The sequence below is a fragment of the Amblyomma maculatum genome, chromosome 10 (assembly GCF_055883805.1).
Source record: "Amblyomma maculatum isolate TAMU_Amacu chromosome 10, ASM5588380v1, whole genome shotgun sequence".
NCBI lineage: Eukaryota > Metazoa > Arthropoda > Arachnida > Ixodida > Ixodidae > Amblyomma > Amblyomma maculatum.
Window position 1 is genome coordinate 165,983,940 of NC_139353.1, and position 26,303 is coordinate 166,010,242.

Here is a 26,303-nt window from a genome sequence, read left to right on the forward strand (position 1 = left end):
TAAGAAACGCGACGCTACGGACTTGAAAAATTAGACCAATCAGCTTACTATCTGATACATACAAGGTATTTACCAAGGTAATCGCTAATATGATCAGGACAACCTTAGACTTTAATCAAGCAAAGGATCAAGCAGGATTTCGAAAAGTGTACTCTACCATCGATCATATCCACACAATAAACCAGGCAATAGAAAAGTGCTTGGAATATAACCAGCCCCTATACACAGCATTCATTGACTACGAGAAAGCATTTGACTCAGTCGAAACCTCAGCGGTCATGCAGGCATTGCGAGATCAGGGGGTAGGTGAGCCATATGTGAAAGTACTGGAAGATATGTAAATTGGCTGCACAGCAACAATAGTTCTGCTGAAGAAAGGGATAAAATTTCAATTAAGAAAGGTGCTAGGCAAGGAGGCACGATCTCCCAAGCAATTTCACAGCTTGCTTAGAGAGCGTATTCAAAGGCATGGAATGGGAGCAGTTAGGCATCAGGATCGATGGAGAATATCTCGGCAATCTGAGATTCGCTGATGACATTGCCTTGCTAAGTAACTCAAGAGATAAACGTTAAATAATGATAAATGATCTAGACAGAAGAAGCAAAAAGGTATGCCTAAACATTAATATGTGGAAGACTATAGATAATGCTGACCAGTCTGGGAAAGGAACAGCCGTTTAAAATAGGTAGCGAAGCGTTGGAAGTGGTAGACGAATATGTCTACTTAGGACAGGTAGTGAATGCAGATCCAGACCAGGAAAGGGAAATAACTATAGGAGAATAAGATTGGGGTGGAGGGCATTTTGAAGGTACTCAAGCATTATGATAAGCAGCTTACCATTATCACTCAAGAGGAAAGTATGTAACAGTTGCATCCTTCCGGTATACTGACCTATGAGGCTGAAACCTGGAGGTTAACAAAAAGGGTTCTACTTAAGTTGAGGACAACGCAGAGGGCCATGGAACGGAAACTGGTAGGTGTAATCTTAAAGGATAGGAAGCATTCAGAGTGGTGAGGGAAATAACTGGTTATTGATATCCTAGTCGAAATTAAGAACAAGAAATGGGCATGGGCAGGACATTTAGTTCGAAGACAGGATAACCGATGGTCTCATAAGAGTCACCAGTTGGATCCCGAGGGAAGGAAACCGTAGCAGGGTGCGGCAAAATATTAGGTGGGTGGATGAGATTAAGAAATTTTCAGGGGTCAAGTGGATGCAGCTAGCGCAGGACCGGGTGAATTGGAATATAATGGGAGAGGCCTTTGCCCTGCAGTGAGTATGGTCCGGCTGATGATGATGATGATAGTGTGCAGATCGATGGGTACAACTTTCGAGAGTACGCACCCGACAGCGCAGCATGTAGCCCCGTTCCGTCCAATCAGGATCGTTTGCTCGGCGTAATGAACGTTAAGCGGTACATCCACAAAATATGGCCGACACCAGCCGCATCAAAAAAGTAGATGACAAATTGGCAACACTTGCCGCACTGAATGCAGCGAGCTTACCGCAACTGTGCTGCCCACGAGAGCGGAGGAACACAGCGCTCTTGCCATGCCCTACGCCCTAGTCGGCATAAACTTCTTCGCACCGAAGCAGCAGCGGACGGCGCTTCGGAATTGGTCAGCGCTATAGCAAACGGTCCGTTTGTGGAACAGCCTTACTGTCAGAGTAAAAGAAAGATGTAATCTCGGTGACGCTTTAGCAGCGGAGCTGAAGTACGAGGTCGGATGAGCTGAGTGACATCGGCAGCTGCGAGCAGAAATTCGCTTGTATCGCAATTACCCCCCGAATCTCATTCTAGATCAGCGATCCTCAGTAAGGGTTTTGTTACATTAATTTATCCATTTGCGTATTAGTTGAGATATAACAAACTTTAGCCTTTTTTTTTTTTTTTCAGACGATGGCTCGATCGGGAACAATCCGTTGTGCCGGCACTGGCGGAGTGCGGCAGGAGGTTTATAGCTTATGTCGTCTGCTGAAAGATCGCCGATACAGCATCCGGTTTCAATAACTGCCTAGTACTCGCGAGGCCAAACTATCAGAACTGTCCTGTGTTGGTAGCAGGCCCGCGTGAAATGTTCTGAGCACACATGCGTTCTCATGCTGGTGTAGAGGGAGCGCCAGATCGCACGATTCAATTTGTCGCAAACCCGGGAAATCAGTGCTTTGTTTTTCGTAGAATAATTCGTACAGCCAACAACATACCCATCGCTGCACAGGAATACATTACAGTGTGAGCTGCAATTGCAAGACAGTGATTCCAAGATCTATATGCTGTTTGGAAGCAAGTTGTAGCCTGTCGGCTGTGCCTTCGTCATGTTAGGCTGATTCTTAGTAGCGCTGCCGTCGCCCTGCCCCGTGCCAGTAGCAGCTCATAGGATCGTACAGGCGACGCCACACCGTACAAGCAGCGCCCAGTTGCCGCCGTCGTCTGCTCGAAAACCTTTGCACGACTGTGACGTCATCAAACACTGTGTTGGTCGTAAAAATTTCCTATCTGGCAGCGCGAGTCGCGGGTCCCAGAGCGCTATCTTTGAAATTAATTTGCGGGAAAACTAAACCACCCTCAACCGTGCTTTTTGTAATACGTAATGTTGACGTTGAGAAGAACGTCTGATGCAAATTTCGTTGATATCTGTGAGCATTGAAAAATCGCAGGAGTTGACCTTTAAAACAACACGGTTGCTCAACAAATGTTGGCTACCTCATCGCGTCAAAATACGCGCTCAAAGCCCCGCCCTTTCCGACGTCGCCAATCAACGACTCCAACGCCAAGTGGTCCCCCAGAGCAAGGCGCTCGCCATTTCGATGCGGAGAGAGGTCACGTGGTACTTTGAGAAGTGTGCCGTTCTCAGCGCGCGGCAATGGGAGTGACGTGGTCGCCGGAGCGATGAAAAGCGTAGATGGCGCTGTCAGTCGCAGGAGCGCATCAGGAATTAAAAGCTCGGGGCGTCTGCTTCCACGGCTCGTGTCCTGCGTTAATTTCGCTGCATCGCATTGCTTCTCTGTCGTACTATGTTGTCACGGTGTAAGAATAATTTAGGTGCTGACACTCGCCGCTCCACGTAGAGAGAAGGCGCGGGCAAATTGTGTTCGCAGATGACCTTGAATCAGCGGTAGTTTTCGCCGCAAGGGTACAGATGGCGCTGTAGTATGGGAGCCCAGGGGCCCGCGCTGCCCGCTCGCGTTCGTTCGGAAATTTTCACGCCACGCGCGGGGTGTCGCGCGTGTGCGTGTGCGTGTGCGTGTGTGTGCGTGTGCGTGCGTGTGTGTGTGTGTGTGTGTGTGTGTGTGTGTGTGTGTGTGTGTGTGTGTGTGTGTGTGTGTTGGTGTGAAGGCTTCTCCGGGTTCTCGAAAAGTATTTGGTTGTACCTGTGAGTCCAGTGAGTGCATTGTTCGGCTGATTGGTATTCTGCTGGGATTCACTCAACGTATACCACGCCGCGGCATGTGACGGCGAGTGCAATTAGTTGCGCTCAGCCTTGTTGCGCTTCAAAATGGGCAAGAAGTGCTTTGTACCGAATTGCAAGTCGGGGTATCGGACTGGTACGGTGCGTGTGTCGCTTTTCAAGGCTCCGCGCGAACCCGAACGTTTAGAAAAGTGCAGACGGGCGATTCCGAGAGCAGATAGAGTTTTGCAGCCTACCGACCACGTGTGCGCAAAGTACTTCGGGAATGGACCATTTGCGGAAAAGCTCCTGCGCATGAGCGACAAAGGCGCAACTAGCGCCCTCTGTGGGCGATTTGGTTTTGGTTGGAAAACATGACGCGCCAGCGCTGCCTAGCTGTGCATTCTCGCGCTGTATAGCGGTGGATGATTTGAGTTGCTTGTCTCGCTTTCGCCGTATGTGTGTGCCCGCGGCTCGGGAAAACTTATCACGCATTTAAAAAAAAGTCGGACACGTGAAAAAAGGCTGTCTCGATATTTCATGACTGGTCCCTGAGTGCGCGTCGTCTGCTAACGAAGCAGTGTGCTCGGTGTCCTCTTCCGCTGCTTCCTTGCGGAGCTGCTTTTGTTCTCCCCCGTTTTTTTTTTTTTATGTCGGTGCCATAATCTATTGTTATGAGTTTTGTTTCCTGCTACAGCCACACCATTTACGGAAAAGGGGCCATCTCTGCCTTGAGACAAGGTAGTGTAGAGCTTTGCTGGAGTGAGTTCTATACCTTACCGAGAACTATCGACTTGCAGAGTACGCCCGTGCAAGAAGAAGCATCCTAGTGCCCTCACAGAAACACTCAACAGCAGCCCTTCTACATGCTGACAGGTTTCGCTGAGCCTTGAATAAGGAGTAAAGATACGCAGCATTGTTCACTATTGCATGCAGTCTAAATAGTCATTTGACTGGAATGCCTTCTATCTAAGCTAAGCATGTGCCATGCAACAGCGACACTGGTACGTATATATAACGAGGACCACGACGACATACAAGGCGCGAGAGACGAAGCCGTGGGGTCGGTTGGGCACAACCGACCCGTTCAGTAGTAGCTGGGCGTTCTTGCTGTATTTGGTGCTTGCTGCCAAATGAACACATATTGGTTTTATAAGAGTTCTTGCATCGACAGATTCGGTGGGAAATGAATTTTATATACTTGTATAAACATCCACCGTAAATCCAAAAATACAATAGCTATATCTGAACAGCGGGAGCACGGCAGAGTGCAGCCTACGCAGGAAGCGGTCCATCAGTAAGCGAAGCTCTCGCGTATGAGCGCGAGCGTAGTTGAGAAAATATGAGTCGTTTACTAATCAGTAAAGCCTGGCCTACATCAGAAGCTGCAGGGACGAAGTCAGCAGGAACTCTTGCCCTACGTCAGAAAACCTAGACAAACTTTTGCGCGTGTTACAAAACAGTGCATCCCAAGTCACTGTAACACTCGTCGGCCCATTAGCGCCCATGCAATACACGTTAATTTTGTGTATCAGCATTCTGCACAAGAGAGATACACATCTTTCTAAGCAAAATATCTCACCCCACAACGCAATCGCAGTGAGTTCAAACGATGTGACCCGAATCAACAGCGAACCATGGCATTGTCGCATAAACACTGCGGTCTTCATGGATTGTGCTCACTCTCATCAAAACTGATTAGTGGTATGAAGATTCAAGTTCCTGACATGGCCTTCCTCCTTTAAGCATCGGCCACAATGCGCCTGGCGAACAGTTTAGGACGCAAACTGCACTGGTCATTATTCTGGCTAAAACCCAGAACGTCGGCGCTCTACATCGTTCTCCTTCTATGTCATCCTCTTTATTCAGCATATGCACGTTTTCAGCAAAAGAGCAACGCTAAAACAACGATTTAAGCGCACGCGAAACGCCGAACGCTGCCTTGCGCATGCCAGTTCGAGAAGCTCTTTCCAACCAAAAGTGCCGGCGAAGCTTCCCATTTTGGACGAAAGGTGGCGCTCGCTTTTCCGCAAATGGTCGATGAAGTGATCTCTGCAACATGTCACGCGGAATACAAGGAGAACGTCCTTCTACACGCACAAAAAAAAAAAAACGGTGCTCTCACCCGACGCTGTGCCTAGCACTTTCCCGAACTGCCCAGGTTACTTGACTGTGCAGCAAAAAACGAGAAAACCTCCGCGGAAACGGGAGGCTCTGCCGCCGACTTCTCACAAGCCTAAGAAGCAAGGACAGCCAGAAGCGTCGAATGCTTCTGAAGAGCTACACCAGGCCGTTGAAAATACACCAAGTTTATTGCTGGTTGACACAACGAGTTCAAAACATTCTGATGCCGAATCAACAGACGCGCCTTGTAAGAGGCCACGCTTGGATTTCAAAAGCGTCGCGCCCCCTCCACGTGAAGAAGAGGATACTTTTGAATACGATACTGACACATTGAGTGGCACATGCACTGCCGACGCACCTAGTCATACAGCTGAAAAGGTAATTTCCTGTTTTAAATTCAGGTGGCATTCTTCCAGCAACCTCATCTAAGCTCACTAGGCGCAACAAATCATGATATTGTTCTACAATAACTACTGAGCGGGAATTATCGTAAATACGATACGATTCTTCCCTTCAGTACATTTATTTGATTATAATTAATTAGCCAGGATCTCATTGGACATCTAATAGCAGTGTGCTAGTAATCGCATAAGCTTTGCTCACTATTAGGTGGTATCCGGAAAGTGAACATTTATTTATTTAATTTCAGCGCCGTTCAGGCGTTAAAGAAGAGGTTGGTAACAGGAAAATTTTAGATTAATAAGAAATAATAAAATAGCAAGAAACATATAACACCGACTTGTTTAAGAGAAGTAATGACATAATATAGGTGACGTAAACGAAACTTTGGCTTAGTTGGAACGGCAGAGATGTTATCATATCTTTTCATTCAGCAACAAGTTTCTTCCTCGTCTGAAAAAACTACGCAGCAAGAGAGAAGTCATGGACCAACGCAAGAGCAGCGACCCACCGAGTCCCTGTTCCTCCAGGACGGAGGACAGCAAATGACAATTTCCGCTCTGTCATGCGGTGCATCCAGCCTTAAACTCCCAAGTGAAGCCTGGGCAGTCCAAGTTTCTGACAGATTCGGAGTTAAATCTGTTGTTTTCAGTGAGCTAGAATTGCCGAAAGTAACCAGGCGCCTTTTCATAGAAAAGTACTAGAAGTAACCACATCACATAATGACTCCTTGTCAGTGAAATGTTTTGTTTATGGTCCTATTGTTAACGTACAGACCATAAGTTCTGGTTTGCCCATGAATTCCCTAGCTGCTATAGAGTGTGAAGTGCGGGTCTTTCATGAAATGCATGTGTGTGCAGGTGGTCCCAGTGGTGAAATGTACAATAATATACGCCCCGGGTGCGCATATATTGACAAAAGTGGAACCTGGCGGCACAACAGTTGCCTACTAGTGACAGAGAGTACAAGTTGCAATGCATGTGCTAAGTTAATAGATGTACTTCGTATTCATGCTGCACGAAAGAAAAAGAATTCTCAACTGAAACACATTCGCATTCTGGCCAGTCCATCGAAAAAAACACGCATTGAAATGTTGCGGCGCGCCAGTATTGCCTGCTACAAGTCAAAAGTGCGGCTTCAAAAACAAAAACATAATCTTGAAGAAGAATTGGCTAACTGCAAATCAAAACTACTAGAAATCAGTAATGAAACACTCGAACGCCTATCCAGAGAAGCAAACCTTCCTGAAGCGCAAAAGCCGGTGTTGAAAGAGTGTGTAGCTGCAGGCAAAGCTCCCTCAAAAAACGGTAGAAGATACTCAGATGAATGGATTTTGCTCTGTCTTCTCCTCCATATTAGGTCACCTGTAGGAAGGATACAGATTCTTGATGGAGAGTGAAATTCTCGCCTTGCCTTCAGTACGAACAATACACCGCTACATCTTATTGGTGGGCTTTAAAACAGGCTTTGATAGTAAGTTCTTCATAGCCTTTAAAGTTTGTAACCGAGTACATGTGTAAGCTAGAGGTGCAATGGTTCAAGGTGCTTTGAGGACGTTTATTTTGCAAAGAGGAAGATGAGCAGCGGCGGCAGCCGCACCGCCAGCGCACAGCGCGAGATCACTGGGTTGACGACCGAAGCTAGGAATGGCATTTTGGCTAGCTGTCCTTAGGCTATTTCCCCGAAATTCCTGCTACAATTTATTTATTTATGCTTTAATTACCTAACATTGGCGGGCGCAACTAGAAAATATGATTGATATACTGGCTTCAACGTATGCTAGCTATCAGAGCTATTACAAAAACACCGTCGAGAAATCAGATGCACATTCATTTAGATAATCAGTCTCGTTACTGCAGAATCCCGGTGTATTTATGCCTGTGCATACTTTTCTATATACCCCGATATCGAGCGCGACAAACGAGCAACGCTTAGCATCGATAACCTACGCAGCGCGAATCAGAGAGCCTCCACCTACTAGCGCCACCTGTCGCCGGAAAACAGAAACAGCGCCGGCGGCGAACACAACCAGGACGGCACGCCGGCTGCAGTGTCATCACCTAAATTATTCTTACACCGTGTATGTTGTTGATGGTTGGTCAAGCAGGAAAGCACGTGTCTGCAGATAGCGCAGTCACAGTTCCAGTTCGTCTCCTTTGGCTCGTGTGCCCTCCCCTACTGAACGCTCTCTTTCTCAGTTGTTGTTTTTGCTCACTGGACATTCTTTCCGATTGATGATCTTGACCGCTTCATTCAAGAGGGAAGGTTTGAGGACGTCGAAGCTACATTGAATGCCTCTCCTCCAGATGATCATAAGTACGTCACTATAGGCACAGTTCTAGGTCGCAGCTTATATTGCAGTATATGCGACTTGAACGTTCATCCACAAATTAAGATGCAGTACTTGTTCTGCGCATTTAATTTCGAGCAAATCATGCGCGCACAAAAAGAAGAAAATGAATTCATCTCAAACTTCGACCACGGAGTTCTTTATCCGTCTGCAGAGCTTGCAAAGCTCGTAAACACGCTGGAAGAGTCACATTGTTTTTAGTTCAAGAATTATGATTAATGCAAGCAGCATCAGTGATTTTGCGATGTTTTTTTTAAAGAGCAGAGGTTCCCGAGCCTGGATGTCCTACCCATGACAGAGAAATTACGCTTCTACGTCCAGATGCGATTCCATTTTTATGTGAAATCACTAAACCAAGAGCAGAGATCTAAAGCAGAGCAAAAAGAGCACTTGAAGGTGAGGAGGTGCAAATATTTGTGTTTGAGGGCTCTATTTTATGACTCTGTCCGCGTCTTGTGCGCTTTCAAATTTATCAGCTTAATTCATTCACGTGCTTGTAGTTCAGTGACATTTTCATATAAATCTGTAGCATTTCATAGGTTGGTACCATTTATTTATATCCACTTCAGTTTCGAATCGTTTACCCTGCTGGTGTTTGAAGTCGTCCGCTGTGCGGTTTCGTGCATTTGTATGAGCTCTCGCTAATGTTTCGTATTTTTTTATACAACTGCCTATTCATATGTATCCGCCCACATTCAAATAAGTATTCTGTAACATAATTTCTGTCTCCAAGCAATTTTCACATATCCCTATTTACATATGGCGCAAACAAACCACGCTAGCCTAGCCTAAAACACCCTCCATTCGTTTTTCCGTCCACGCGATCGTCGATGGGGGACCGCAGTCTAACCCGCATAAACGGGCGTATCCGATAATAAAAATCTGTATGATCATACATATACTTAGACATTCGTCATTGGACCTTCCGTTAACGTCTGAAAAATAGATTACCGAATATGTTCAGGAAATTTCTTACTGTTGCGTGTCAGTTCATCGGCAATCTGTATTTGACTCGACACAAGAAAAGCAGTCTTAAACACAACCTCGAATACTCATGGTATGTTCTTGGATTCCTGGCAGATTGAAATTATGACGGCACAGCTTTTTCAACACCTGATTCTCCTCAAGCCATTTCTGTAGGAGAAGAGAGGCCTCGGATGTATGTGTCTCGCCGCTTATAAATAAATTCCTCGACGACTGCCGCTTTTATAAGGAACTAGTTCATTTATTCATGCACAGAATCAGTTTAATACATTTAGACAAGCTGTGGGAGCTAAAGCGACACAACTTATTGTTGCGCGCATTCGGGGTTTGAAGAACTAGCGGTGACGGAGGCGGTTCTCCCAGCTGTCTGCTCAGCGCTCACTGCGCTCCTCCTACACACAGCGCCCTCTCTCCTGTCATCGCTGAAACGACCAGCTCGCCGGAGGCAGACGGCACACTTCTCAATTCTAGAACACTATGCTGCAGCCGTCGTTTGATGGCGTCGAGGTGCCCGGCCTGCTCAGCATACCAGGTGCCGCAGTTAAATGAAAGTGACTCCTGCGAAACAAACTTGAGGTCTGCTGACAGTCGTCTTATACAAAGTTATTTAATCGGTAATGACAAGGGCAATGAAGAAGCTTCGAGTCTAGAAAAACAGATGGCTGCAACGCTTGCACCATTTGCTAGCCGCAGAGCAAGTCAGTCACGTGACCAGCTGCTAGGAGATTACAGATGCGCAAATTTACAGACAGCCTTTAAGCGAGTAGTAAATGAGATGTAGATCTGCGGGGAGAGCCACTTAGGAAATAAAATGCGGCATTTCAGTGTCCTTGCCACTTTTGTACTCATAGAGGAAGTAGCACCGCTTCCAAGCGGAAGCTTTTTAGTGGCGTAAATTAGGTTTCAAGGCCAGCCTCAACTAAGCGGTAGCTTGATGCGAACACTTCAGACAACTGTGTTTTTTAATGCTGTCTACCACGTCTGCGTTGACGATTTCTTCGAGCAGCTAACAAGGTGTTAGCCAATTACTATTAAGTAATCACCACTGGGCAATAGAAGAAAATTATTGGCTACACTCAAGATTCGACTTTCGGGGAGACACTTAAGCTCCGCCTGTAAGGACGACACGACAGCGTACATATATCATCATCATCATCAGCCTGATTATACCCACTGCAGGGCAAAGGCCTCTCCCATATTTCTCCAATTAGCCTGGTTCTGTGCTAGCTGCATCCACTTGACCACTGCGAACTTCTTAATCTCATCCGCCCACCTAACTTTCTGCCGCCCCCTGCTACGCTTTCCTTCCCTTGGAATCCGGTTTGTTACCTTCAGCGACCATCGGTTATCTTCGCACTACATGTCCTGCCCATGTCCATTTCTTCTTCTTAATTTTCACTAGAATGTCGATACCTTGAGTTATTTCTCTGACCCACATATATATATATATATATATATATATATATATATATATATATATACATATATAATGCCCCCTTTAACCAAGACGTATGAATGAGCCAGCGTTGCCTAGGGGTACCGTGCCTCAAGGCAGTGGACAGTTGATCGTTATTCCACCTTCCCAATTACAATGAGCAACCCGAGCTCATCCCAACTCCTCGCCACTGAAGAATTGCTGCTTGACCGTGCCAGCTTCCAACGCCATGCTCACAATGGCGACGCTAGATTTTTCGGTGAACGGGGCACTTAACGCGCTGGCATTAAAATACCTGCCTTCCAGGACAACATTGTGCGGCGCTGCTGCCAAGGCTACCGAGGCAAGAAGAAAGGCTTTTGTGCCACGAGGAGTGTTCATTTCTCGAGGGCAGACGGTGCAGGGTCGCTAGTACTGATCTAGGCCGCTCTCCACGCCACAAACACCCTTCCATTTTCTGCGTAGCCTCGGACTGCGTACACAGTCGAGGTGACTATAATACAGAGTTGGTTTCACTAGACTAGGAAGCTTGTTTAAAACTGTTGTGTTTACCTGCGACACCCGGTATATTTCTGCATCGCTCATACTCCGCAGTCGTCAAGTTCCACGTGAACCCGCGACACGGACGTTAGTACGGCTGGAGGCTGATGGAAACTCAGCTGAACAGGGAGGGACTCACCGTGGTGGTAACCTCGGTGTCGGCCAACAGAGTGTTGGTGAAGGCGGAGCGCATGCTGGCCGTGGCCGACGACGTGCATGGCACGAAGCCCCGGGTGCGGGGCCGCAGCGGCGGTGCCACCTCGGGCTCCGTCTGGGTGCACGCCTACGACGACCACACATTTCGGGTTAAGAAGCAGCCTCTGAGCAAAAGGCCAACAGATGCGCAGTTTCCTCCCACTGCGATGCGCCACGAAGGCAACAAGAGGAGGGCGCGAAGCACGCGTCAAATCAGCGTTTAATATAATAGTAATTGGCTCACAGGAAGGGAAAGGCGCAGTATCTGTCACACTTGCTCTGTGGACACCTGAACCGCGCCGTAAGGGAAGGGAGGAAGGTGGGAGTGAAAGTGGAAAGAGAGAAAGGGGAGCCGTAGTGGAGGGCTACGGAGTAATTTCGACCACCTGGGGATCTTTAACGTGCGCTGACATCGTTTAGGCAAAACTCAAATCCAAAGAGCTGATCACCCTGAACCCAAATTAGTGGCCCTATTTGTAAGTGTTCTGTTAAAACATACGACCAGTGTATTGCCAACAAACGATCACAGTGGCAGCCACTTGCAGCTAAAGTGAGCTGGGTTACCAGGAAGTGCCATGGTTGGCCTCCAACTGACGCCCCGCCCAGGGCAGCGAGGTGGTCATCCCTTCGACGATGCAGTCCCAAGAAAGGCAACCTTCATATTCCTTCAGTTATGTCTTGTTCCCGCTGCGGGTATCCTACCTAGCAAGCATGCATATCTTAATACAGTCTGTGAATCTCGTTCTCTGTTTCATTAAGATAGTTTCACAATACATGTAATTTGTTCTTTCTATTCGAGCATTTAGTTATTTTTATGCATTTCCAGAAGGCCAGAGGCGTTTTCAAGGTACTTAGCTATGAGTAGCCTGTTGGCCTATTCAGATCTTGTGTATGACAACCCAGTATTTGGGGGATCGCGTCGTCTGCAACATGGCTACTATGCGCGACCTGTAATGATGCTCCAATGAGCGCTGCCACGCATTCGCATGCCCACCCAAAAGTGCATTACCCTACAAGTTTTATAATTGTGCTTTAGAATTAAAACAGCTCGATGCGCTGCCAGCCGTCCACCTCGTGCCCTATCTAGCCTAACTTATAGCAATGACGCCACACCGAGGCAGTGCTTTAGATCCCCCTTCTCCCTCATCTTCTCCCTCCATCTCACCAAACGCTCAACCCACCTCGAAGGAAGGCCTTTCCGGCGGTCGGGCCGAGAAGGTAGGTGTCTTGGGCGCCTCCCTGCAATTGAGAAATAGCGGGCGTCACATGCCGCTCAGTGGCTGCACAGTGTGGCAGGAGAGGGAAGCCATGCTCGACCATGGGCAGCCGCAAGCAACCGGTGCGCTTACCGGCGGTTGCCTGGCCCACTCGTTCGATAACGATCATGCTTTTTAGCCAGCTTGTGCGCGCCAGAAATCGGGCACAACACAAGCGACACACGTTCACGGCGCAGCATTGAACGAAGCCGGCACTGCAATGCAGCATACCAGGCTCAGAATGAAAATTTTCTGACAGTTTCATCCGGCGGTTACACCCCGTGTTTAAAATTTGGAGGATGCTTAAGCTTCGCCTTCAAGAGTAGAACACGATAGGGTTTTGCACCTCGTTCGCACCGCCCACTCATTCGCTCGGTATGCTCTTGAGTCACACAAAGACATAGTTTTCATACTCAACACTTTTAAGTGCACTGTACAACTTTTTTCTAATTATTTGTTCAAACAAGGGCTTCTCACAATCTACATTATCGCACTGTGTTGTGCACACTACAACGTTTTTAGCTCCCGTGTTCCTTTAGCGTTCACACGCACTGAGTATGTTGGAGGGAGAAAGCCGGGCAGCAACCCGCCAAGAAGGCGGACGCGATCATGGGGCTGACGCCTTGATGGGATCGTCCTCTATCTCGCTTGGGAGCACCACGCAGAAGCATGATTCCTCGGAAGCAGCTCGGAACACATCGCAGGGGACGCTTTCCCAGCAGAAGCGCTACGACGCAGCGATCACGTCAGAGGTGTCCGGCATCAGATGCTGCACCTTGCAATCGCGCTGTGAGCGGAAAGAGGAGCCGCGTCGCCTAAACAAGGACGCGGGATCGAATCCCGGCCTCGGCGGCCGCTTTTCGATGGAGGCGAAAAGCAAGGCGCCCGTGTGCTGTGCGATGTCAGTGCACGTTAAAGAACCCCAGGTGGTCGAAATTTCCGGAGTCCTCCACTACGGCGTCCCTCATAGCCTGAGTTGCTTTGGGACGTTAAACCCCACAAACCAAACCAAACCAACCACTGTTCGAGTGACGCACGCTGGATGTTGGAAGGGGAGAGAGCGAGAAAACTTATTAAACGTAAGGGTATTGGGGCATCCTCGCACCGGTACCCGCGCGGCCCGAAGGGGAGAAGCGGGTGAGCGAAGATAGTGATCTAAAGAAAGGAAAGACGCTTGATTCTACAACCCGTGACGGTGCACGGCGAAACGTCAGGGGCGAGTGGCGCGCCACGTATCGGGACAGCGCCGCACATTGCGAGGAAGGGTTCTTCTGTGTTTGCCGCATGATGGCTCTGCATGTGCGCAGAGCGCAGAAGAAATGTAGCGGAAACGTACTTCGCTACTCGTGTAACTGTGACTTCTGTAAGTAACATGCTAATTACCGATATACACCGCAGTATAACGTTCTACGCCACGTTTCTAAGACAACACCGCATTCACTAGAAGCGCTTTTGTACCGCTTTCAAGCATCGAACTCGCGGCTGAGTGGTAGCGTCTCTCGTCTCACACTCCGGAGACCCTGGTTCGATTCCCACCCAGCCCATCTTGGAAGTTGCTTTTTATTTATGAAGTGCGTGCCGGGATTTATCGCTCACGGCTAATGCCGCCGACGCCGACGACACCGGCTTTTCTGCGACACGAGCTCCTTAACGCTACCGCGTTAATAACTTTGGGACCGCATAATTCCTAAGATGCACTGAGAGTCTATATGCAAAATAGACTTAAGCTTTATCGAGTGTGTCTGCAAAGACGACCGATAGTGTCGAAAGCAACCGCTTTGTGGTGTATGCGCCAAGAGGGTAATTAATATGGCCGTTAACTGCACTGTAAATAAAGTGGCGGCGGGCGTCGACGATTCAGTGGATCATGTTGCTTGTCCGAAGGTGAACAGAACTTCAAACGGTGAGCTTCTTAACCCCTGAAGTCGCACTCTTGAGCAAATGTCACTCAACAGGTCGTACATGTTGTGGCATTCCAGGTCCAGCCTGCTTGTGAATGGCAGCGTTGCACTCCAAGTGTCCTCGAAACGGCCCCGAAATAAGCTGTGTCGAGGGAATTCGTGTTTATTCTCACGCGATAGCATTAAAGGGACGATGAAATGGCTAGAAAGGTCACTGATAAATGTTTTGAATGTGTAGAACGAATGCTTCCGAGCATTCGCCCAAAGTACAACTCTTTGGACAAAGGCGGCGATTTATTATTTTCAAAAACAGTTTTTTGAAATTTGCGGGCTGCTCGCTTCTCACGTGGTGGTGAGATACGAAACTATTCTGCCGTGAGAACATACGTCACAACTACAGTGACAGCCGCGATGGCCACTACGTCCCGGACACACTTCCGGTAGCAGCGAGTCCTGCATGCACTGCATTCGTGAACCTCTGAGCTTGGCGCTTCGGTTTGCGACATTAACCGAGAAGGTGGTTGCGTCTGACGGAAAGTGCGCGAGCTGGTCGGATTCAACATTGTACCGACTGTACACTTCTGCTTCAAATCATATTTCAAGAGCAGCACATAAAATAGGGGGCGTCAACCTTCGCGTACCGATCGACTGCGCAGCAACAGCGTACTACTGTACGTAGTCCCGTCTCGTTTTTGCAGCATGGATCATTTGTGCAGCGTTTTCATAACTAAATGGAAGGTGCGTCAAAAAAATTCTAGCGGGCATTTTGGACCAATAAAGTGCGATGAGGCGAACGCCATTAGATCGCGGTGTATCGTAGCCCTCCACTATGGCACCTCTATCTTCCTCTCTTCTTTCACTCCCACCTTCCTCCATTCCTTCACTGAGCGGTTCATGTGTCCACGGAGAATTGTGACAGATATACTGTGCCTTTTCTTTCTGTAAATCAATTTGAAACGGCGCTTTTGCCTGCTGTACTAACGCCTCCTAGACATCTGGGTCTGCTTGTTTGCTGTGTGGTGCGGCGTTCAAGGAATCGGCAAATGAAAGGCCTATTCGCTTGGGAGGTGGTGAAGGGTGGCAGTTCCTGGCCGTACGGGGCTGGGACGGTAGGTCAACGCCGCTTGCGACGGGGGCTAGCCAGCCACCGAATTTTATCTGTTGTAGGCCGTCATTGCACCCGCCTCTGCTTTGGTGGTGGATGACGGCTGTTGTTGCGGCGCGCGTCTTTCTCTCCCTCTTCTTTTTCATTTCTTCTCTATTTTTTCTTCTGTCCGCACGAGGCAGCGGATGTGGCTCAGCTAAAGGGCCAGTAGCAGGCACGTGCATTTTCTTTTCCTTCACTCCTCGCGATTTGGGGAGGCTTGTCAGGAGTGCCTTGCACCGAAACTGGTTGAATACGTATTCTCACTGATTCCTATGAAGCTTACAAGGAAATCTCTACTCCGGGTTCACAAGATGCAACAGCTACGGCCATACAGCGGCTCCTTAACGCCACCAACTCGCGACCAGAACTGTCGCTATTCACTGGACCCCAGGTCACTCGGACGAATCAGGGGGCAATGCAGCGGCACACATCGCGGCTGCCTTGGCAGGTGGGATGTCCACATTTACTTCCCCACACCCTTTGCTTCATCCTTATTTGGCCTTGGGCGGGCAACTCACCCATTCTCTTGCCCTTATGCACTATACTCGGACCAGTCTTCGTAGCCTCAGTCAGCATCGCATGCAGGTGGCCACATCAGTCTCATCTTTTACGCGAAAAACCCACCTGACCCGAAGTCAAGAAGTCTTTTTGAATAAACTCATCGCCCATGTGGCTTACATGCCACGTATTATGATCCGCTGGCGTCAGTATACAGAGAACATGATTACGTGCCCCCACTGTACAACTCTAACTCGCGGCGGCATATCTCATCTACTCTGGGATTGCCCTGCTTTTTCTACTGGATGCTCCGAGATCAAACCCTAGCGCCTGAACTGCCGTTCCCTTATAGAAACTGATGCTAACACACAGATGATATTTGTCAAGTATGGCTCGCTTAGTGCCCTGGTTAGAGCAATGTGATTTCCTAAACAATGAAGATTCTGTCTACTTCCCTTTATCCCCATCCATGGCCATGATCCTTCCCATTCAATAAAGGACATTCAATCAATCAACCTTTTCCTTCTTCCTACAGCCAACCCAAAAACAAAGGCGCCGCACGGACGCCTGGATAGGACGCCCGGCGGGGTCAGCTTCGTGTATGCATCAATCGCCTGGTGATGTCAAAACATATCGTAACGGTACATCGTGCGCCCCTTGTCCAACACCACCAGAAATCTAATGAACGCATAAAAATTCACCGGCTTTCTATAATTCGTTTACAGGAAAGGAAAGGCTGTCCCTCGCGGAATCCCGCTATCATCCTTACGATAGACAAGGGGAATTATGATGATCGTTTCACGATCCTGGGCGTGGCGCAGTTGGTTAATGCACTCGGCTGCGCACCCAAGGAGTGGGTTCACCGCGGAGACAAGATTTATTTAACTATCTCCCTCATGGTAGACACGTAAAATTATGATGCGTCATGGTCAATGACGTCACCAAGTCACGACGTTCCAATCTTGCGATATCCTGCGGAATCTCGCGAAGAAGTGCGACAGGCTTTCGAATTAAAAACGTCTGCCCTCAGCTGCATCGCGAAAGTAAACTAATACGATGCCGCCAGGTTGCCGCAGAGATTCCGTCCGCCGAGCGCTATGGACGACAGCACTCCGGCCGTGCGCTGCTGTCGCTAGGCCTTGTTTGTTACGCATCGAAGCCACGGTGGACGGCATTTGAAAATCGGCCGCTTCGCTGCCTATTTACCGCTTGCGTGCTCTTGTGCGCGATTCTTGCGTGTAGATGCGTAAATCGGTGACAGCCTGCGCTGCCGAACTGCATGTGCCGAGCTGCCTTTGCTGATGTTTTGCACCGTCGAATCTGGCTAGGACGACGTGCACACACGAGATAAAACATGCGTGCACGTTACGCATTGGAACTTACTAAACGATGTGCGAAATGACTTAACAAAATACACTACGCTACCCTTTTGTTATCCTCAATTCTTAAAGGGCCACTGCCCAGGGAAGAACCTTTTAAGGAAAAAAGCACAGCGCTTCGATCAGGTACAGGAGATAGTCTGTGCAAAATGCTGATGCTACACCGATACGCACGCTGCAAAACAGCAAAAATACAAATCAAACCTCTCTCATCCTCCCCTTCGGGAAATCAGCTTCCCCGTACTCTACGAGCCGCAAGGATGACATTGGAGTAGAAAAAGACATCCATTGGCTCGTCTCGCTGACTTACGAGTGAAGGATGGGCGTACACCACTAATTGTGTCCACCGCTCGCTGCGCTCTTTTCCCTCGCCATGGCCGGACTGAATGCCGCGGCGCACGCTCCCACGGCCGTTTTTTTTTCTTTCTTTTTTTTTTCACGCACGCAGAGTACCACGCCCTAACTCCCGCCAAATGCGGAGGAGGAAGGAGAATTTGTCTTGCGGAGGTTAGACGACCGGGCAGGAGAGTGAAAAACCTTTGCGAACCAAAAAATCAGTTGGTCAAATAGGACCAGTCATAATGAATTGCTTTTGCCGAACCCAAGTGGTTTCTTCACTCCCAACTGGAAGCCCAATTGATTCCTTCATTCCCTGTTAGGACGCCAATTTGGTTTTTTCAATTCCAATTGGGATGCCCAGTTGTTTTTAGTTCTAATTGGGAGCCACAAAAGCAATGGGCTTCCCAAATGAGTGAGAAAACCAATTAGGCTTCCAATTGGACTGCTCACTGGTTCTAACTGGTCCAAAGGAAACACTCCCAACTGGGAAAGGCCAAGCATATAAGTGATATCCTTTACTGAGATATGCACATATATACATATCACTAAAAAAAGACAACCATGAAAAATTTAAATTCCTTTAAGAAGTACTTGCCTTCTAATCTACCTAACTGACATTATAGTGTCCACCGCCAGTGCAGGCATAAGTAAGTAAAGTGAATAATGGAGATGTGTCACTGGTCTCAGCAGGATTTCCAACGAATGTAGTATATAATTCTGTGAGAAGTGTCCTGTGGGTATACACTGAATCGGTGTTAGTTCTGTGTGTGGTGCATGATTGTCTCTTAAAAATTTGTAATTTAAATTGACTTGTACAAGAGTTACCCCTCCTGTTTCTCCTCCAAAGATCGAAATTGAATTTTCATTCTTTTTTTTTTTGTTATGTAAGTTCAAACCATTTGGGCTGAATTCGCATGTCATTTGAGTTCAATTGGTGAACCATTCGATCTTGGTAGGTGACCAATTATTTCCAACTCGAAGTACCAATTCAAATCAAATGGTTGATCTCAATGGGGGTGATAACATAACTGGTTTTTGACGAATTGATTTCTGTTGAAAAACTTAATATTGGACCCAATGATTTTGTTTTACTAGGCCAACTGCGCGTTTTCTCACTGGCACGCACAGTCTTAATTTTGGGACTCTGTGAAATGCTCATGCCACATTTTCCTGAAAGCATTTACAAAGGCGGCAAAGGCTCACCCAAAGGTGGGGTTGTTTGTGATAGATAACTAGCACGCAGTCAGCTTTGTATTTTATCTAGGCTGCCGGTGCGTGAGGCTGGTGCACGCCACCTGTGGGAACCTAACTATTTTGCCCTCCTGTGGTCGGTCGATGAAATATTGTTCATGGCAAAGAAGCGTATAGTGACCCAGTCAGTATGCCATTTTCAAAAGTGGCTCTAGGCGACCTCTGTCCATCCGCGAATACAGCAGGCAAAGGTCTGTACTCCACCGACTGACCCAGCACAGAGCTTACAAACGCTCAGCGAAGGCTGGCCGCAGACTAAGAAGGTACTTCATCTGGCCACACCTTTGCATGACCCTAAAGCGGACTCTGGGCATATCTGACATGCAAGGTTTCGCAAACAAAAAGATAGAGAAAAAGTGCCTGCTCGTTCTGTTCCTTTTTTTACCGCCCTATTTTGGTGGCACTTTTTGTTGGTGACCATGAACATTTTGACACACTTTGATGGGTAAATTATTTTCCGAACTTCGGAAGTAGGATGTGCTTTCGGACGTCTGAAAGATACAGCCATGTTTAGCAGACGACTTGAAAATATTCATGGCGGCCATTAAAAATTCCATCCTTCCCGCTAGGCAGGGTGACCTCACATGACAGCTATATACACATGGCCAGGGGAAATGAAGATCCAGCTGATAAGGATGGATACACAAGTAAAAATTCGAAGGCAACCTAGCAAGGATGGAGGGGGAGTGCCAGTGCTAACCTATGTTCCAGCAAATTAACTGACCAGTGCGGTCACTGTTCGGTTTCCTTTGACTCAAGTTGGGTGGACATGCACACAGTGCAGGATTCTGCCTGCAGAAGGGCTGAGCCAAGACTCACGCGAAGTCCATGGGGTCCATGGATGAAGAGAGCGACACCTGGTCGAAGCGAGTACCCAGAAGGTCCACTGAAGGTGCCGTGTCCCGTGGCTGCTGGCTTCCTCGAAAGGGCCGGCGCGGAGGAGGTGGGGTACTGCGCAGCTGCTGCTGCTGTCCTGGGGCAGCGACACGGTCCTCGTCGGCCAGTGAGATGAGCTCTTCCAGATCGGACATGTCCGCCACGGTGGAAGCCGCTTGACGCCTGCACGGTTGTCACCGTCATCGCAAAGGGCCTCCTCTACTTGATGCTCCTTTAAAAGAGTGGTCTCCTAAGCTGTGATAGTAACCCTGCAATTCCTACCCCTTGCAGGTAGGCCATGTGAAATCGTCTAAAGGGCACTCGTTCAAAGCAGCGCTGATCCGCAAAGGCAATGGAAGTCAGTGCTTGTCGACCGTGACTGCGTTCTCAAATAAAATGCACCAATTCGTCTCTCGTTCGGAATATATTTTTTTTTCTTTTCTAGAGGCTCTCATCAAAATCTCCCATTGGCCACCAGGTCTGCACACAGGGAGAGGGCGCATGATCCCTTTTTGGTACAGCCCCTTTGAATTGACCCTCTTGTGAGCGCTGTTACGACCCTGCATCATCCGCACTTGCGCGCTCTATTGTTCGCCTGTGGGCATGGATAAGTGCTGTGGATATGTGCTGTTGGTACAAGGGCGCTAAGCGAGCCTGTTTCCAGGAATCCTTTTGTGTAAGCCTGTTTTGCTTTATGGACACCCTTCAAATGCCAAATTGACCCTGTCAAGAGAACGTCTAGAAAAACACAAAGAAATGTCCCCCTGCGGGAAATAGCCGGAAGTGCTTTCGTTCAATTGTTCACCCTTCCCGTCGAGAAGTGCTATCGTCCAGTGAGGAATGCCTACTGTCCAAAGGAGACGACAGAGTGACACGTCCGCTGACGTACAGGACAAGAAAGGAGCAAGGTGATTACGGCCATTAGAGGATTTCCTGGGAATGCAGGAAAGATTTGCAATTGTTGGAAAGGGACAATGCTGGGAGCCGTATGCGGCGCGCACGTGCACTTGGGTTTCTGAGAAGTAAATCCACTTGCCGGAACCAGCCTATCGATTCTTGGCTGAAGAATAGAAATGTACCTCCTCGCCGTTCCCAAGCTTTTCCCGCCAACAAGTGACCAGGCCCAACGAAACAATGCCGGGCCAGTCAGTGCTTCAGACCATCAGTGCAGTAATGTGTTCGATTGGATGCCGATATCTGAGAGGCGTGCCCTGGATTTGGTTGGTCAGCATCTTCAGAGAGGGGCTGGACATAGGGGGTTTTAAGGACGCTGCAGAGCACGAAATGTCGCTCTGAGCCCTGGGTAAACGGCTCATCCAGATGCTTCTCGCTATGAACTTTTAACGCTTGCCATTTTGCTGTTATACCCTTCTTCTACATGTAAATATTCATGTAAATAAGATTTCTCAAAGTGCCATTAAACCTGCTTGTACATATTTCACCATCTTCGAAGATTCAATCCTTTTTCAACCCGGAGTCTCTGCACGCTACCATGTGAAGGCCGGGTCAACTTAGTCCCAGCGTCACGACAACTGGTGGCAGCGGTGGGATATGAATCTACAAGCCACAACATCTGGTGATTGGAGGTGGATCTGAAGCTACAAGCCACAACATCTGGTGATCGGAGGTGGCATCTCAAGCAACAAGCAGGAGCAACAATCGGCCAGCAAGAGGGCAGCTCGGAACATCGATCGCATGTGTGGGTGAGTGCTTGGCTTTTCTTCTGATGTGGACCAGGTTCTAGAACAGGGTTAGATTTTAGAACTGGTAAAGAGAGTGTGGAAACGCCTTTAGGTTTGGTAGTTTGCACAGTTGTTTTGGAAGTAGCCGACACTCGGAGCGATCATGGACCTACAAAAGCTGCAGAAACCGGACCTGTTGCTATTGTGTGAGGAATTGGGAATTGATACAAGTGGTTTAGCACGAAAACCCTTGATTATAAAGGCAATCACTGATCTGGGAACCGATGATGAGGAGCTCAGTGAAGCATGGAACCTCATCGGTCAAAAAAAGGAACAGCTCAGACAGCAGAAAGAGCGGAAAAAAGAGGAAAAGGCGCGTGAACTTGAGAGGGAAAAAGAGGAAAAGAAGCGTGAAATTGAAAGAGAAGCAAAAAAGCTGGAGCTAGAAATTGAGCTCCGGAAATTAGAACTAGAGTTGAGCAAGAGGTCGGGCAATTGTCCCCAACTAGCGGTACCTCTTCTCAACAAGGAGGCAGATTTCAGGATGTCAAAGTACATGCAGCCATATGTGATATCAGGGGATATCGGTCTGTCTAGCTAACTTTGAGCGAACCTGCGAAAAACTGTCCTTCCAGCGAGACACTTGGTCTCAGAGATTATTGACGGTTCTGCCCTGCGAGGCAGCGGAGGTTGTCGCGCGGCTAAGCAAGTAGGACGCGGACAACTACGAGAAGGCCAAGGCTTGCCTTCTGAGAAAGTATAGGCTTAGCGCCGAGGCGTTCAGACAACGTTTTCGGAACGCTACTAAGTCCAGGGACGAGAGTTACCCTGAATTCCTGTACAATTTAAGAGTCAATTTGGGCGAGTGGCTAAAGAGCACTGATTCCTACAGTGATAGGGACGCTGTAGTCGAGCGAATTCTTTTGGAGCAGTTTTATAACTGCCTCCCAGAAAAAGAAAGAAATTGGTTACAGGACCGAGGCGACATTAAGTCGGCAACTGAAGCTGCCGAACTCATTGAGGAGTATGCTTCGCGCCGACAATTCAGCAACCCAGCAGTGGATAGGCCCCGCAATCCCAAGTTAAGTGTGAATAACCGTCAGAAAAGGCACTTTGCTAGATTTGCAAACGAAGAAAGGAAGGCTTCTTCAGGCAAACGCCCTAGAAAGGACGGCAGTGAGAAAAGTGGGGAAGTGTGACCAACGCGCAGAACACAAAGAACAAGCTTGGGGCTAGGAAGCCGCTCACATGCTTTAGGTGTAATGAGCAGGGTCACATTGCCGTCAACTGCCGGAAAGAGAAGATTGCTTTCTCGTATGTCAGTGACTGCGATGAAAATATGCAGCTTTTGGAACCCTGCCTGCATGACCTAGTAGTCAACGGGAAGCCTTGTAAGGTACTGCGTGATTCGGCCGCTACGATGGATGTTGTCCATCCGGCGTATGTGTCGCCTTCCGACTATACAGGACAGTATGCGTGGATCCGCCAGGTAGTGGAGGAACAGAGTGTGTGCTTGCCAATCGCGAACGTGGTCATCGAGGGCCCTTTCGGCGAGTTAACAACCGAGGCTGCCGTTTCAGGAAAGCTTCCTAAGTGCTATCCGTATTTGTTTTCCAACAAATCGGACATGCTACTGCGAAAGAGGGGCATCCTTTTCGGAGACAGAGTTGTGCAAGCCTTAACACGTTCAAAGGCGCGAGAACTAGCTACACTGCTCATTCCAGAAAAAGCCACAGCAGAGGAAACGGCAGTTAAAACAGTGGTCGAAGCGGAAGATAGCAGGTCAGAAAACTTTGAGAGCGAGGCATCTCAAATAAGTCAACTTGAAAGTGAGCTTGATGAGACGCAGAATGAGGACGTTCTTGAGAATGACCTCTTGCCGCCAGTGTCTAGTAATCTCACGAGACTTTTAAGTGGAACCCGAGAGGACTTAGCTATGGAGCAAGCCAATGATCCTAAGATACAGGAGCTTCTCAAAAGGACGGAGCAGATAGGAGAACTAAAGAAATCCCAGCTGTCCAATCTGGGCAAAATAATAACAGAGTTTGAGGCCTGCTTCGTGGACAGGCCAGGCAGGATTGATTTGACTGAGCACGATATTGAGCTGACTTCAGACGTGCCAGTGCGATCAAGGTGCTACCGATTTTCTCCAAGGCAAAGAGAAATTCTGGATAGGGAAGTAACTCGCATGTTGGAATTGGGAGTAATAAAACCCTCGGAAAGCGATTATGCTTCGCCTATGATCTTAGTAGAAGCTCCAGGTAAAGACCCTAGGCCTGTGGTAGACTACCGAAAGCTAAATTCTCTCACCAGGGATCAAGTGTATCCTATTCCGAATATTGAGGAGAGAGTAGAACAGGTCAGTAGAGCGGCATATGTGACTACGCTGGACCTTACTCGAGGATACTGGCAAGTACCGCTCACTGAACGCGCCAGCAGATACGCGGCTTTCGTCACTCCGACGGGCAGCTACCAGCCAACAATGATGAGTTTCGGGCTCAAAAATGTTCCATTTTGTTTTTCCCAACTCATGGATAGGGTTTTAAAGGGGTGTGAAACATTCGCGGTGCCTTATTTAGACGACATTGCGGTTTTTTCCGACTCATGGGCGGACCATATGGTACATCTAAGAGCTGTACTGAGCCTTTTGCGTCAAGCTGGACTAACCGTAAAGGCCGAGAAATGTTGCCTGGCAAGGGCGACCGTGGACTACTTGGGTCACAATGTAGGTCAAGGTTTCAGGAAACCCAGCGAGATTAAGATTTCTGCGGTAGCAGACTACCCGCGGCCGAGCACGAAGACGGAAATTCGAGCATTCCTGGGTCTGACTGGGTACTACAATCACTACATCCCTAACTATTCAGCTTTGGCTAGCCCTCTGACCGACGTTCTCCGCAAGACAGAACCGACAAATCTAGTCTGGGACGAACAAAAGGAAGCCTCCTTCGTAAACCTGAAGGCTGTGCTGATTAGCCGTCCGGTATTGCGAGCTTCAGACTATGGCCGAGAATTCACGGTCCAGTGTGATGCCAGTGATCGAGGGCTAGGTGCTGTTCTCTGCCAGAGAGATGACGACGGTAATGAGCACCCCGTGCTCTACCTGAGCAGAAAACTGAGTTCTAGAGAGAGGGCTTATTGCGCGTCAGAGAAAGAGTGCGCTTGCATTGTATGGGCCATTCAAAAATTGCAGTGCTATCTTGGAGGGGCCAAATTCACCGTAGAGACGGACCATTGTCCCCTGGCTTGGCTGCAAACTGCGACATCTAAGAACAGTCGCCTTCTTAGGTGGAGCTTGATTTTACAGCAGTACAATTTTGAAATAAGATACAAAAAGGGGAAGTTAAATGGGAATGCGGACGCGCTTAGCCGCTCTTTCTAAGCGGTCCGAGATGTTCCTCACCATGTATCCAAATTTATAATCAGGTTTTTTTTTTTCGTGGGCTTGTATATGTGTGACTATCTAAAGCAGCACGTTTGGTTTTCTAGGAATACGTGGGTCCTGAACGTCTTGAGAGTGGGCTTTTCTCGAACAACAATGGCAGTTTTCTTTTAACCTGGTCTCTTCAGACGGGAGCCGAGTGCTTGCTTCGACATGTGGTTGAGTTTCAGACAGCTCGAGCAATTTGGCCTACGACAATCAAGACAACGCGACAAGCAACAGCGAGCTTCAAGCGTTCATGTGCAGGCCATTAAGTCGTCTCTTCATGCAGCAGCTGCGACTGCTGCCCTCCGAGACTCTTCTGGCGGGGGAGGAGGCTGTTACGACCATGCATCATCCGCACTTGCGCGCTCTATTGTTCGCCTGTGGGCATGGATAAGTGCTGTGGATATGTGCTGTTGGTACAAGGGCGCTAAGCGAGCCTGTTTCCAGGAATCCTTTTGTGTAAGCCTGTTTTGCTTTATGGACACCCTGCAAATGCCAAATTGACCCTGTCAAGAGAACGTCTAGAAAAACACAAAGAAATGTCCCCCTGCGGGAAATAGCCGGAAGTGCTTTCGTTCAATTGTTCACCCTTCCCGTCGAGAAGTGCTATCGTCCAGTGAGGAATGCCTACTGTCCAAAGGGGACGACAGAGTGACACGTCCGCTGACGTACAGGACAAGAAAGGAGCAAGGTGATTACGGCCATTAGAGGATTTCCTGGGAATGCAGGAAAGATTTGCAATTGTTGGAAAGGGACAATGCACAAGGGAGGTGCACTTGGGTTTCTGAGAAGTAAATCCACTTGCCGGAACCAGCCTATCGATTCTTGGCTGAAGAATAGAAATGTACCTCCTCGCCGTTCCCAAGCTTTTCCCGCCAACAAGTGACCAGGCCCAACGAAACAATGCCGGGCCAGTCAGTGCTTCAGACCATCAGTGCAGTGATGTGTTCGATTGGATGCCGATATCTGAGGGGCGTGCCCTGGATTTGGTTGGTCAGCATCTTCAGAGAGGGGCTGGACATAGGGGGTTTTAAGGACGCTGCAGAGCACGAAATGTCGCTCTGAGCCCTGGGTAAACGGCTCATCCAGATGCTTCTCGCTATGAACTTTTAACGCTTGCCATTTTGCTGTT

At 48.5% G+C, this 26,303-nt stretch overlaps 1 protein-coding gene across 2 annotated transcripts in view; it reads right to left on the reverse strand.

Annotated features, from left to right (window-relative positions):
- The window catches only part of LOC146177856 (uncharacterized), a 142,573-nt gene that overhangs the window by 25,663 nt on the left and 90,607 nt on the right, over positions 1 to 26,303 (reverse strand). For both annotated transcript variants that reach the window (XM_084580618.1, XM_084580617.1), the window contains exons 10-12: positions 20,009 to 20,248; positions 12,600 to 12,657; positions 11,363 to 11,506 (exon numbers count right to left, since the gene is read on the reverse strand). In XM_084580618.1, the coding sequence (XP_084436744.1) occupies positions 11,363 to 11,506; positions 12,600 to 12,657; positions 20,009 to 20,248 (442 nt within the window). The remainder of the gene's footprint in view (positions 1 to 11,362; positions 11,507 to 12,599; positions 12,658 to 20,008; positions 20,249 to 26,303) is intronic.